Genomic DNA, 15,830 nt, shown 5'->3' on the forward strand with positions numbered 1-15,830 from the left:
TTTTTTTATTTCTTATAACCAATTATTTTTCTTCTCAGAATTTATGTGTTAAAAGACTTCTTTATTTAATTTAAATATTATCTATATAACCATCAATTTGAAAATTATTGGATCGCATTGACTCTAAAATTCATTAATTAACAAAAAATTGACTTAATTGAATTACGATGTTGTTAATTAAATTTTATTCATTTACTTAAATAAATTACTTAATTAACTGAAATAAGGAACATGGCATACCTCAGTAGGAGAGAAGTATCTTTTGCAGAAATTCAATTGATACTGTCTTGTAAGTTGCGTCTCAGACACCTCCCCCACCTATCTCCCGAAGAGATGAATGTCCCCGAATTTTACTTTCAAGTATAAACAAAGAAGAAAAAACACAATGTTCTCAGAAATAAAAAATTAAGTATACCTGGGCAAAATAAATTCAATTTGAATCGGAAATGTTTGAATTTATCACAATGATTGTTAGCAATTAGATTGTTTTATTTTTATTAATATCTCATCATTGAAATGAGCATCTTGAATTTGTCTAATAGATTGAAAAGGTCCAATTTTTCATCATTATTTGACATAATGGAACCTGGATCTCATTGTTATGTACAGCTTTAGGTCTTAGACAATTTGTGGCTTGTTCGCATAAACTAATAATATTACATTACCACACAAAAAATAGACAAAGAGGGTTAAGTCACATTATTTTTGAGGTTAATGTGTTGTCCTCGAATCTTGAGATCACTCTCAACTCTTTTAACAAATCCTTGGTTTCTCTGACGGTCGGGCTGTTGGCGTCGTTATGATGAAACCCATTGTCCATTCCTTCCAATTTTGACCAAAGAAAGTTCTGAACAATATTCCAGTAACAGTCACCTCTCAATTCCAGTAGTATCCTCCTCATTACAAAAACAGAAATAAAAACCAATTATACTCTCAACATAAAATGTGCACCATTCTATTATTTCGTGATGTTTAATTATTATCAATAATTCAAATAAATTGTAATTTTCCTGCGCAGGTCATTCTCAAATAAACAGTCAGTCACTTTACTATCAAAGTATTTTTATAAATTCACGATTTAAAATTTAAAAAATCTGGCAAAAAGTTACAGGGAGAAATTGTTTAAAATACATTTCTAAAATTTTGTCAAAACTTGTCAGGAATAAGCTCTTTGGACATTATATATTGATAGGTGGTTATCCGTTATAAGTTATCAGTTAGTTAGCGCCTGGCACATCCTTCGGTCAAGTCGATTGTTCTATTTATCTAATAATATATGTGTTCAACCTATTGAACTCTTTTTATTATATTACCCCAACAAAACTTTTAAATAAAAAAGGAATAAAAGAATTAGAGCTGGGGCTTAACTTCAATATTACTCATAAAAATTACGTGATAAGACTCAAATTAGATAAATTTTAGAAATCATTTAAAGTAGAGTAAATTTGCTGAAATATGAGCCTTAATAGTTCTCAAGATACAATTTTTAAAATACAATATTTCATATTGAAATGGCGAAAAATCTGTAGTTGTATGAATTATGCCTTCAAATCAATGCCAGGCACGCTTCACTTTTAGTTGGCTAGTTGGATTTTAAGTGGACTGTATATAATTGATGGTAATGATGAAATTAAATATGATTAAATGAAAATAAAATTCTATTATATAAATTACAAGTGGTGTAGGAGGTGACCGAAATAAAACATTTGTGGTTAAAAGGGTTAATTAATTTAGAATAACTAAGCTATGGAAAACTGTAGATCTGATGAGGTGGTTGATGAAGATATGAATGTTAACTATATTGAACTTGGTGGACTTTACTCCATGATTCCTTTCTTCTCTTCGCATTCCTATGCCTCTCTCTCTCTCTCTCTCCTCTGCTTCGAGGAACAGCTCCAGGAATTCTACTCACTCATGGTAGATTTTTGAAGTGAACAAAGAAGTGCTTTGTTGCTCTAGATTTTGCCTTGCTTGGTAGAAAACAAGATGGCTCTCTTCCATCAGCCTGGGTAACTTCTCATCACCGCAGAGAGCACTAGAGGAGGTAAGCTTTTGATGTTTGCCACATAAGGCGCTAGTACTGCCTACATTATGGCAGCCCCTCTAATTCAAACTTTCGGTTACCCTATGTAACCTGAAACAGTAGTTAATGAATTTATTTTGGGTAAACTATATTTTTTATTTATGAAAAACTATATCTCAATCATTAGACGTACATATTTTAATTAGTACTCAAACTAATGCTAGTTGAACGTACTATTTAGTAGTTTATCTTCCTAGGAGTAGTCGTTTTCATGATATTGCGCTAAATAAATTCACAAAATGTTGATTTCAAGTTGTTCAGACAAAATTATTGATTTATGAACAACTGAATTTCAGGAACCATAAAACACACAGATGTCAGCCAGCACCCAAATTAAATCTAGTTTAATATACTATGAAGTTGTAGCGATACCTCTATTTATCAGCTGCCAGAATCATTATAAGCAGACATGACAAACCTAGACCAGCTAAGATGTAAACTACGACTATCAGGCAAAAGTCGCATGTTGATACATGTACTATTTCTTGTAAATATTTCAATTGTGCAGATGTAATAATCATGTCGTAAGTTGTAATATTCTTATATTTATTATTTGAATCAATAAAGATTACAATAGAATTTTATGATCCTTAAAAAAGTAATGTTGTACACCTGGCATCTCTCAATGCCATTTAATATTCCAGGGAATTGCCTAAGAACAAAATCGGCAAACTGAAAAGTGAATATCCTCCTCCTTAGGAGACAGAGACTAATAGAATGAGTTCATTCTAGTGCTAGTTTTGGAAATATATATATTGGACTTCTTGCCTTCTATGGATCTCTCCTCTTCCTACACCTTCTGTTCTTTCATCAAGACCTATAGCGATTACCTGAAGAACTGACATATCCCTTCACAACCTTGAGCACCTTACCGAGTGGAGTTTCCATCCTGCGAGGATTTTCAGCGATTATCTGGAAACCTTACCAATGCTCTTGTCAATTCATCACCTAGCCAGACAACCTAACCTATGAACTAGCATTGTGGAGGCCTTCTGATGTTTACCTCATATCTTAAATTGGAGTTAGAACTAATTTGTTCTACATAGCCTTGAAAAAGTAGTTAATGATATTTATCTTTGTAAGAGGTATAAGTTTCATGATATTTGCTTAAATAAATTCACAAAATGTTGATTTATAGTTCGGACAAAATTTTTGATTTATGAAAAACTTTGTATCAGGAAACATTAAACATAGGGATGACAACAAAAGCGGTCTTAAAAATAATTACTCAAAAGATATGTGCAGCCAAATCTTTCCCCATAGCCCATCCCCAAAGTCTTCCACCGGTGGCTCATCACCATTGCTCCAAAACATTTTGACAACATGAGAGTCCCAGTTTGAACAGAGAAAGGATGGTCTGAAAAACCCTTTTTATTACCAGGAGAATAGGTATGAATTTTAAGAGAGGTCCAGCTCACTTTCACTTAATATTTTATGTTTTATTTTTGCCAATAATGTTAATATGTGGACAAAGATATCATAGGAACAAAGCTTACTACATTATAATAACAAGATTTTAATGTTTTGTTTAACATATAACACTATTTATTATTGTTTTTTAAATTACTTAATAATAATGGATTAATTTAATAATGATTCCTCCAGTAAAGTTTTTATAATTACAAAATTAAATCTTGAGTTAATAAGGATTGTTTTCAATGATCTTATTGCTTTTTTTTAGGTGAAAGTATGAATAATCAAATGAAAATTCAATATTCTTGCTAAACTGAACTATATAAATATAAACAACATAGATATTTATAAATTAGACTAGACTGTTAAAATAAGATAAAAATATGTGACAGTATTTATCAAATTTGAATTACTTTTTATCTGCATATATTTGAGAAGTATTCTTTAAAATTTAGTATTTCAAATATCACAAATAAAGATTTTTTCTAAATGAAATTCTACATCTAAACTATTCAATTTATTTTTTTAAAAATTTATTTTGATGCTTACAGGTCGATTACACACAATCGTATTCTTACTTGGTGATGACACAAAAAATACATGAAATTTTGTTTTATTTATTAAAATTATTTTAATATCAGGTTAGCTGTATTATAACTTAAAAAAGGTATAAAAATAAAAAATATATATATTTTTTTGCAGTTTAATAATATTTGAAAATATTGATGTTTTTTATAAAGAAAATATATTCTAGTTTAGACTAAATATAAATCTTTCTAAACTTTTCTGACATTAACTTTGTTGACATTAAGTTTTCATTTTTTCTTCAACCACACAACCATTGACTCAAAACATTCCTACATGAATACAATTAAATCAAAATATTATTTTAACCATATAGTTCTGTTTTTAAGAACACAATGTGGTTATCTGTTATGGATGTAGGGAGGATTTTATAACAAAAGACAAAGAGTATGTTTCTGAACAGATAGCAACACCCGACTGAACTCAGAACAAAGGAAAGCCAAGCAGTCCCATGTCCGAAGCAGTGTCACCAATCTACTCTTTCATTTACATATCAAATAATAAAATTTATATTCTTCAAAAATTTCCTTCCTAAAATACGTTTTATTATTTCCTTTCATTTATTATTAGTATTTTTTAAATTTGATTTCATCACTCCAAATACACCATTTTAATGTTTTACAAACACTTCATCGAGTCCTAGGTTCAAACATCCCTAACTGGTCTTCTGTCTTTAGTAGATGATTTGAACTTCTCTTCTTTCAACTATCCAGACTTTTCTTAGTCAGGATTATAATATTCACCAAAATAATCTCTGATGTCATAATGAACTTTTGGTTCAACAGGAGGTTTGACAATATTTGTTGTACTACTAAATCCCATTTTCTTTCTGGGTTCCTTCTTCATCTTCTTAGTATGAATATATTTCCAACTTTCTTCTTCTACATTTTCTGCTTCACAGCCCATATCTTTTCTTCCAGGTCCCAATTACAGTCATCTGCATTTAATCTAAGGTATTCTTCATTTTCTTCAGTGTAAAAATCTTCAGTAAAAAGTTTCTTCATCTTTTGGTCTAGTTCTTCTGTGCTAATATCTTCTAATAATTCTTTATCTTTGAAATGAAGTCCTGGGTCACCAGTTAAAGCATTTAGTTCTTGTAACCTTCCAGCAGGTTTCTCTTTTTGCTTCTTCCTTTTGTCTTGGCGCTTCTTAGATTTTCCTTCATTTGATGTTCATTGTTGTTCACTTGTTCTTTTAGTGCGGGAACTCTGCTTACATTTTGTGTATATGTGAGCGAAGCAATGACGCCCACCAACAAGCACCTTTACTGGTTACTCAGGCAGAAAAGTGGCGAAACTCAAATACGTCTGGTTCAGCGGAGGAAGGGTCAGGTGCAGGCAGTCTGATGGCTACCCACCGGTCATTATAGGCAAGACCAGTGACTTGGACGTCTTCAGTTGAATTTGGTATCCAGGTCTCCACAATATTGTTATCGTTTTCTCTTTTAGTATAGAAGATATTTTATTTATATTTATTTTCATTTTTTTCAACACTTTAATAATAGCACATATACAATTTTCTCTATTTACATCTCTTATTCTATTTTTTTTATTTCTCAATCTTCATTGACTATTTTTTCCAAATTATGATAACTCAAGCAACAATTTCCTTTCAATTTCTTATTTTTGTTACATTCTCTATAATTGTAACAGTATATAAAATATTGTTATTCTTTATCCCTCAACCTTTATCCTTCTTCTTACTTTTCCATTTACCACCTCACAGTTATGACAAATGTCCTTTGTTCTTGTCACGTTAATGCACAATCCCTTATCGCCCACTTCATTGAATTAAAATAGTACTTCCTCGACAATTTTTACCACATAATAGCTGTATCCGAAATGTGGCTTAAGCCATTTATTCCTTCCTCTCAAGTTTCTATTCCCAATTACGCTTTCTTATACCATGACAGATCTGATCACATTGGAGGTGGTGTTGGGTTGTATATGCATGTTAGTCTCCTATCATTCCTCATGCAGAATACATGCTTGTCGAAATTTCAACCATATCATCTTCAAATCCTCTCTTGTCCAACTCGTTTCCACTTATTCCAATATTATTATCACTGGTGAATTTAACATCAACATGCTCTCTCAATACAGTGATAAATCCTTTCTAACTGATATAATATTTTCCCTCTATCTTTACTTCGTCCTTTTTTCTCCTACACATCACACACATTACTTTGACACCTGGTTAGACCTTTTTATCTGTGACTCTCCTGTAAAACTCCTTTCCTCTTCCCAGCACCCTGTTCCCTTCCTCTTATCTCGTGATCTGATTTCAAATATCGCACAACCTACCAGTCAAATGTTTTACTCCTAAAATCATATCATACCATAATCTGGACCTCCTTTTCTATGAATCTCTTCAACCTGACCTTGATTCCGTCCTGTGGGACATTATACACTCCTATAACTCCATTGACCCTATGGTGTCCACCCTCACTTCACATTTGCAATCTATATTAGACATCCATGTTCCTCTCAAAACTCAATCCTCATGGCGTCCAACAGCACCTTGGCTTACTTCGGAAATAAATGCAATGATAAAACAAAGAGAGGGAAATAGACGCAAATTTTGTCAGATCAACCTGTCTGCAGATTATACACATTTTAAACATACTCCTTAATGCAACCCAATTAGCAGTTCAACGTGCTAAATCCCTTCACATTCATCATGCCCTCTCCAATGCTCCCGATCCCAAATCCAAGTGGAAAATACTCCGAAATTTATCCTTACCAGAATCCAATAACCTCAGCTCTCTTCCAATAACACCTGATGATCTCAACAATCATTTCACATGTCATGCTAGTGATCCACCAATCTTTCCTGAAATTCCAAATAACACCTTCAATCCTGAAAACTTCTTTTTTCCCCACATATCTCACAAAGAATTACTAGCCACTATTCTAAGATCCCTTACCGACAATCATGGACCGGACAACATTCCAGTTAAGTTGATTAAATCTTGTCTCCCAGTCCTTATTCCCATTTTTTATCATATATACAATTTTTTCTTGCAAAATGCCACTTATCCTTCTTCACCTAATGACTTCTGTCCGATTTCTCTCCTCTCTAACCTTTCTAACCATTAGAACGCCTTGTTCAAAACCAACTCTCAAACTTCCTGGAAGAACGTTCCCTCATCAATCCCCTCCAATCCGGCTTTTGACATGGCTATTCAACCCAATCTGCTCTCCTTAAATTATTCTACAACCTCCAAAATGCCATGGAACACCAAACCCTAACTATCCTAATTCTCCTTGATTTCTACAAAGCATTTAACATGGTTGACCATAACATCCTTCTTAACAAACTATGAAATCTTTCTCTATCCCACAGTGTTTTGCGCTGGTCTCAATTCTTCCTTTCCGATCGCTCCCAGTTCCCTCAGTGTTTCCAAATAATCTACTATCATTGACCCCTTACCTATGGTGTTCCTCAGGGTTCATCGCTTTCCCCCACCCTTTTCGCCATCTAAATCAATGACCTTCCCCTCCTTATCCAACATTCTCACTACCATTTGTACACTGATGATATCCAAATTTATCTTTCCTTCCCACCTTCTGACCTATTGACTGTCATGGAGAAGCTTCAAGAAGACTTGAATCGAATTAGTCACTGGGCACAAGAAAACAAGCTTAAGTTGAACACAGAGAAGACTAAGGCAATCACAGAATAGGATCCAATCACCTCCTGAAAACTATTCATCATATTCCAACCTGATTCCTAAACAACAATCCAATACAATTCCATCCATATGTTAAAAACCTTGGTGACACTATAAGCCAAACTCTCTCCTGGAAAAACCACGTCTCCAATATTTCCCATCATACCTTCTCCACCCTAAAACGTTTAAATTATCTCCATTACCTGCTTCCTTTTGAAACCAGTAGGCTCCTGGTTACTTCCTTACTATTCTCCCACTTTGATTATTGCTGTGTGGTTTATGGGGGTGTGATGAGCTTTATCGGCATTAGGCAAATTCTTTAGCTAAACATGCTCTATGCTGTCTTCTTGGTTGGGGCTTTTGTATATTGGAGGGTCCATTTTGTTGAACGTGGAAGTGGTGGACACAAACAAAATGTTTTTACAGTTCTTACTATTTTATTAGTTACGGTTAAATAACAAAATGTTCTTACTGTAGTGAGAACAAACACAAGTACAAAACAAACGCTTGGCAACCCTCCAAATGACTGTTACAAACGGTTTTAGCTCAACAATCTATTTACAGTTTTTCACAAAATATATTTACTGTTTGACACAGAACAACATGTATACAATAAAAAATGAATTTTCACATCATACTTTAATACATTTCTACTGTGTCGTCTATTATTTTCTCTTTTAAACCAGGACTCATTTTTTAGGTAACCTGGCTTTTAAAACAGGTTTTTAGACAAAAGTTTGACTATTTATGATATGTCTTTAATGCTTGTTCATTCCTATTAAGGTTATTCCTTCTTCCAAATGATAAAAGCATTTGCCTTAATTCACTGAATTTAATATTCCTATTTACCAAAATAGCGATATCAACAGGATCATAATATGGTTGTAAGCCTTCAATGATATATCTCACTGATTCTCTGACTGTTTGGGATTTATCTAGTTGAGCTATCTCTTGAACTAAACACTGAAACTTCATAAGATATCCATCCAATCTTTTATCACTATTTTTCCTAATTTGGGCAAGGCCAAACATTAAATCTATCACTTTTTCCTCTGGAATGTCCTCAAGCCTTTCTCTTAATTTTTCTCAAACCTTTTTTGCACTATTATCACCTCTGATTAACAGCAGTATATCATCACTAACTGTTAAAATATTAGCAGAGAGTACTAGTTTATTTTTAGTAGTCCAAGCAGCATCCACTCCAGTCGGCGGATTTTTTTCAATTATTTCTTCATATAATCCTTTAGCTTCTAAGTACACTTCAATTTTCATCGACTAGGTCCCTGATTTTCTGCTGCAAGCTTTGTTGAAACATTTGCAATGTTGAATACTGTGGCATCCATTGTCCTTTGTGTTTAGTTTCGGCGGTCAGTCCTAAATAAAATCGCAAAGCTTATGTACACGTAAGTAACTCTTGTCATTTAAGCTTTTACACACTAAACCATGGTCTTCTATCAAAGTGTTGTGGATTCAGGGAGGGTTTTATAACAAAAGACAGTAGAGTATATTTCTAAACAGATGACAACACTGGACTGAACTCAGAACAAAGGAAAGCCAAGCAGTCTCCTGTCCAAAGCAGTGTCGCCATCTACTGTTTTATTTACAAATCAAATAATAAAACTTATTTCCTAAATTATGTCACAATCTAGTATAAAGAAATGACAACTTAATAATTGTTAACTGATTGAAAGGCTAGTGAGATGTATATTTAAACTGAGCTGGAATATATTTTTAAAAAAAATTCAACACAACAAAATATTAATCAAAAATTAATCATAATTCTGCTGAACTGGAATTATAGGAATTTTATTTCTTCAGGCAATAAATGTTTTAATTTCTGTTAATTTGAATTTAAATAAATTAATATGTTATCATTAAACAATAATCAAATGAATATTTTCTGGATCTTTAACGTATTTGTATTTGTGCTCTTCAAATAGTTTCATTAGTTCTTCAATGTATAATGTGTGATAGTAGTCAATATGTTCTTGAGTAATTTCTTCAATTTTTGGTAGTTCAATAGCCTTACCAACTGAAACAGAAATATTTCAATTTGTATTTTTTGAACTAAATTCATTGTCGTAACATATTAAAATATTAAGGAAATAGAAAGAAGATTTTATTAATTAATTGAATTATTATATTTCAAAGTCATAAAAATTATCGAAGACCCAACCCAACAAAAAAAAAGGTAATAAAGGTAAGATTCAAAAATAAAAATAAATTTTTCCTAAAAACCTAAATACCTAAAAAAATCCTGCAATACCTATTTCAATTAGTACGCATTCATAACGTCTCTTATAATTTTTTTAATTCATAAAAATATTATTTCTGTATTTTACATTACATTTTAAAATACTTTCAATGAAGTTTTGGGATTTTATTCCATCTTCATATATCATTTAACTATTACTGCCCCATCAAAATTGACTATTATTGTTCCAATATTATAACGCCTGTTTGAATGTAATTGTGATATACTACAGTTCTAATGTAAAAAATATTACCAATGGTTGTTATTGGTCTCCGTTTGGGCATAAATGGAATACCATAATCTCCGAGTGGCAGAGCTATAGTTAATCCACTCATATTCTTCAACCATTCCTGTAATTTGTATAATATAGTTCCTGGTCTTGGTGTTGATACTTCAAAGATGTCATTCACACCAAAGTGGATTACAGGTACCAAACAACATCTGAAATTAAAATGTTAACAAGCTGATACATTAGCAAAGTAAAAGCATTAGCATAATTTTTCATTCAACAAAGGGACACTAAACTTCTAAAAATTCTGAGTTTTTGATACATATATTTTCTAATATTATTTATTATTAAGTTCTTTACTAATATTAATTTCATTCTTAGTACTCTTACCCCAAATTGAGAGCAAATTTGATGAACCCTTTTTTTCTCTTTAATATAATCTTATACTGTCCTGGGACTGAATACACAATTTCCTCTCCTCCACCAACATTCAAGTTGACAACATTACCTTTTTTGCTGTTGCTCAAGAGGAATGCTAAGCCTCTTTTAGAATAAGAGATAAAACCTAATAAACAAATCAATTTATTGTAACAATCATAAATTAATTTCTTTTAATTTGTTTTTAGTTTCTTAAATAATAATATAAGATTAGTATTCTTATATTTATTATTCTATGAAATTGATAATAACTTCAATTACTATTTATTGCAATGTATTTACCCATCATGGACTTGCTTAAGTCCTAATGATCATCAATATAGATAGGGGAAATTTTAAAGAGGAGTTTGTTCAGAATCATTAGATTAAAGGAGTCATCATTTAAATACTTAATAAGGGATGCCAAGTAATAATTAAATTTATTCTGTTGGTAACATCTTCTTATGATGAATTGTCTCACCTTTAGTTCGTAAATATAATAGAAGGAATAGTTCATGACTACTAAAAAGGTTGGGTAAAGTTATTGTACCAGAAAACCAAAGAATCACTGATATAAATAATTAGTATTGAACTGAGGAATACGCAGTCATGAGATAGGTCGAGACATAAATGAAAGGATTGTTTCAAGTCTTGTAAATATATATGTTGAGAGGGGTTAGTAGAAGAACATATTTATGCTGAGGTTGTCTGTGATATCAGTATCGAATCTGTGTTTTTGTTTATTTATTATCTTATTCAAATAATCTACTATCTTTTTTTTTTTTAATGGTGAGATGAAGAAAACTTCCAATTATAATATATTTGTATTCTATATTTTGTACTTGTACAACATTTCAGGATTTATCTCATACTCATGTACTATGTATTCTAAAATTGTAACAAAAAATTTAATCTTATCAACAATTTTTATTTATATGTTATAAAATTAGAAATCTTGTAATCTATTTTTACCTCTTATTTGTCAATTGTATCAATTTTTATTTTGAAATTTTGTGAAATTCATTCATCCCTTTAGCACAAACTAATTTACTACATTAGGCATTACCTCTTTGAACATATCAATATGCATATATGCTGTTTTTTACCTCCTTATTGTTATGTATATATTTAATAATAATAATAGTCTTTATTTATATACATATATACATTTATAATAGCATTATTTACATCTACTTTTTCTTTATATACATGTATATAGACCTTCTTTTTTTAAAAAAGTAATAATCTTAATGGGGACTATTCGTACTTTGGTTCATTAATAGTTCGCATATCTTCATCTTCCAGTATTTTCTATCCTAGGCTTTTTGTGACTACGGTGTTCCTTCTACCTTCTTTATTTATATTTATATATTTAATACATTTTTCTAATTAAGTTAAAAATTGTGTTTTTTGACAATTGGACAATTTTATTTCGTACTATTTTCCCTGATTTTTTATATTTATATGGCCAGCCTGTTTATTATATCGGTATAATGTGTATTTAAATGTTTTCTTTATGTTTTATAGTATACTGAGTTGTTAACATTTTTAGTTATATGAATTGCTTTGAGAATTCTTCTGCTTTTAGTGTTTTTTGTCATGTCTATTATTGTTGAAAAGAAAATCCAAAATCTACAATAATATTTTTCTTTATACAAATTATACAATATAAAACCTACAAAAAATTTTAAAAGCTTTTTTTTTCAAATGCCATGGGAACAATTCTCAATATAAATCTTCCACATACTCACCTGATCCTAAAAGGAAATCCCTTAGTAGAGGTATCATTAAAAGATAATCTACTGCAGCCAAATAAAACCTCAGATTTGGAAATAGGTCATTTTTTGGAGAGAATTGTGTTAGAAAATTGATGAAAATACCAGTGGAAAAAAATCCATGAGGATGATTACAGAAAAGATAATTCCTATTTGGGTCCATGTCTGAGGTTTTTATAAGCGAAACTGGAAAGTAGTCTTGCAAATACTTTAGTATAGGAACTGCCCCAAAAACAGACGACCTAAAGAAAAACATAGTCTAAATATATTTATAGATTGAAATATAAATTTGAAAATATTTTATTCTAAAAATACTCACTGCCTACCACCTCTAAATGGTGTTTCTTTATCCACCCATGTCCACAAAATCAATAAAAGAATAATATACCAATATTTTGTAAAGAAAGCTATGTAAATCATTAACAATATGAGGGTTAGATAAAATGATGATAGTATTCCATAATAGATTGCAGATAGTACTTGGAGGAATCTCTGCAGTTCAATTAACATTTTCGTTATTCTGTAACCAACATTGAATTTAAAGATATTTGGTCCTAAGCAAAGCGTTTTTTTATTAAAACAACATTTTGTTCGTAATAATCCAATCTACAACCTATGGGCAGTTTATATTACTGTCAGCTAGATTTTTTGATTTTATCGACCAAAAAATTAACTTAATTTGAATATTTTGTCCAGTAAATTTTAGGGGTCATTGGTAAAAAGTGTTTGTCGACTCCAGTACTAGAGAAATCCTTTCACGAAGATTAATTTCAATTGGTATGATATGCTTATAAGCTCAAATTATTCAAGTTTTATTTATTTTTTTCTTAACAAACTAGAACAAAAAAATAAATGTCTGTTCTTGAGAATTATAAACAAAAAGAAATTCTCTGTAATATGTTGATAATCTATTTCATGAAATGAAGCACTATATAAATTGAAAAATAAATATAAAAGGAAGATCTTCCAGGTGTGATCAAAATAACTCAAATAATAATTAATATTTATTGTGAGCAAACAGGGGAACGGTTACTTTGTGAAAATTTATATAAAAATAAACAAAGTAAATTAAAATAAGATGTACAGTGAAAAGTGTAAATAAACAAGATATTAGGAAATGTATGAAAATGGAAATAGTAATAAATAAAAAATAGATAAAAAAGAAATACAAAAAACATTACACAGTAAAAGATAACGGAAAATAAGGGAAATAAGAATAAAATAAAGGGGGAAAAAAAAGGGAAATAATGGACAAAATATGACAGCCACTTTTCTGAATGAAGGAAAGCACAAGATTGAACTAAAAGTGGATGTGAGGTACCAACAGGAAAGAGGAGTGGTGGAATTTGTGGTTAAGGAACATCTTAAATTTAAAATCAAACAGATAATAAAAAAAAAAAAAAGTTAAAATAAAGATTTATATTTAAGAAAATATTAAATATAAAGAGAAAACAAATGATAATATTCATAATAAGCAGGAAGAAATCATATAAAAATATAAATAGATAAAATACAAAAATGCAATAAAATAAAAGAATGGGTACAATAAACAAAATATAGAGAAACAGAAAAACTTTGATTAGCCCTGAAAACTGAAGCAAAACGTTGGCTCATAATAAATAGTTCAATTACTATTTGATTTCTTTTGACTACTAAAAATGCTTGGTAAACAAACGTTGGTATCTACATGCTTGTATGTTATTTTGACTTTGGTTAGCCATAACATTTGATTTTAATTGTAAAAAGGGACAAAATAAAGATATATTAAACGTAAAGAAACGTAATTATCAGCAAAGTAGGTTGTAGAAAATCAAAATTCATATAAATTGTACTAAATAACTTATAAATTCAACTTTCGTTTTAGACTTTTTATCAGAAACTTGTAAATTTAATCACCTGGACATATAATGTCTTCTGTAATTATGTCTTCATAATTCCTAATATTTGTACTATCTTAAAGAAAAAATAAACTGCTAAAGTTAATTAACAAGATTTGAAACAGTGTTTTTGCATCTAATTGATAGAATTTTAAAATATACAATCTTAAACTAGAGATAATTATTGAATTCGAAGGTTACGAAAATTCTTTAATTGATTAAAACACAGACAGTACAAACATTTGTCTGTTAGCAGTTCTAAAACAATGCTAACTAAACACAAACGTTTGAATGCAGCACAAGTACACCTGCAGCACAAAACACCCGATGAATCAGCCACAAATTCAGTTTTTTCTCAAAATCCACTTTTCAGTATCTTTGGTAAACATATGAGAATCATTGATTCTAAACATCTTTTTTTTTTTTTTAGAATCAAATGAAAAGTAATTAAATGAGGAGATTGTTGGGAGTGCTGTCAGTGAAGAACTCAAATAAGTAAAAACCATATTTCCAACGTTTCGGCCAGAATTTCAGGGCTTCATTGTGACTAACAACTAAAAACAAGACGTCAACCATAATGAATAAAAATAATTACAAAATGATTAGAAAATCACTGAAAATTTAGATGCATAAGTAGTGTTGAAAGAAAATGTATAGTCTAAGTACTGTAAGAAAATAAATGCTATATGAGAACAAGTAAGATTAAAATTAAGAAAGTGAAAAGAACAAACAATTTAATACATATACAAATTTAATAAGTAAATAAATACACAAATTATAATTTATTTTCTCCTCTTTTATATACATCAACATCTCCTTAATACTGTGTCTGTACTCAGAATGAATAATGTTAAGTATTTGTATGAATATTTGTGTTTTAATTCATTAAAGAATTTCCCAAACCTTTGGATTCAATAATTAACTCTTGTTCAAGGTTGTATATTTTAAAATTCTATCATTTCAGTGAAAATACATTGTTTAAAATCGTGTTAATTAACTTTTTTGTTTATTATTTATTTGTTTTTTTTATTTTTTAGCAGTTTACTTTTTATTTAACATAACAAAAATATATAATTATAAAGACATAAAATGTCTTGGTAATTAAATTTAAAAGTTTCTGATAAAAATTCTGGAACAAAGGTTGAATTTATAGATTACGTAATACTATTGATATGCATTTTGATCATCAACAACATACATTGCTGATATTATGATGTCTTTATAAACATGTATTTGTACTATCTTAAATCAAAAATAAAGTGCTAAAGTTAGTTAACAAGATTTGAAACAATGTATTTATACTGAATCGGTAGGATTTTAAAAAATACATCTTGAACTGGAGTTATTTATTGATTAACTATAGTTGTTGGAAAATGATTTAATTAATTAAACACGAAGAGAACTAATATTCATCAGTTGGAAGTTCTAAAACAAGGCCAATTGAACACAAAACTCTTTCATTTGTACCCAAAAACGAACACTCAACAGTTCGGCTGCACATTTAGACTAATGGCGGCTCTATCT

The 15,830-nt window shown here is 30.1% G+C and overlaps 2 protein-coding genes across 3 annotated transcripts in view; both read right to left on the reverse strand.

The window, feature by feature from the left end:
• The window catches only part of LOC106692596 (2-acylglycerol O-acyltransferase 2), a 17,656-nt gene extending 17,349 nt beyond the window's left edge, over positions 1-307 (reverse strand). The window contains exon 1 of the mRNA XM_014438642.1: positions 241-307. The gene's annotated coding sequence lies outside the window, so the exon portion shown is untranslated. The remainder of the gene's footprint in view (positions 1-240) is intronic.
• A 3,754-nt stretch (positions 308-4,061) lies between these two features.
• Positions 4,062-15,830, reverse strand: part of LOC106692581 (2-acylglycerol O-acyltransferase 2) — a 23,131-nt gene continuing 11,362 nt past the window's right edge. The window contains exons 2-6 of one of the 2 annotated variants that reach the window (XM_067053128.1): positions 12,749-12,949; positions 12,406-12,671; positions 10,628-10,802; positions 10,262-10,449; positions 4,278-9,786 (exon numbers count right to left, since the gene is read on the reverse strand). In XM_067053128.1, coding sequence (XP_066909229.1) covers positions 9,629-9,786; positions 10,262-10,449; positions 10,628-10,802; positions 12,406-12,671; positions 12,749-12,939 — 978 coding nt within the window. In that variant the 5' untranslated portion in view covers positions 12,940-12,949 and the 3' untranslated portion in view covers positions 4,278-9,628. Of the gene's footprint in view, positions 9,787-10,261; positions 10,450-10,627; positions 10,803-12,405; positions 12,672-12,748; positions 12,950-15,830 lie in introns of both variants that reach the window. The other variant, XM_067053129.1, reaches the window with a different exon arrangement.

The sequence above is a fragment of the Halyomorpha halys genome, unplaced genomic scaffold, assembly GCF_000696795.3.
Source record: "Halyomorpha halys isolate HHAL.00 unplaced genomic scaffold, Hhal_1.1 Scaffold62.1, whole genome shotgun sequence".
In the NCBI taxonomy this organism is placed as follows: domain Eukaryota; kingdom Metazoa; phylum Arthropoda; class Insecta; order Hemiptera; family Pentatomidae; genus Halyomorpha; species Halyomorpha halys.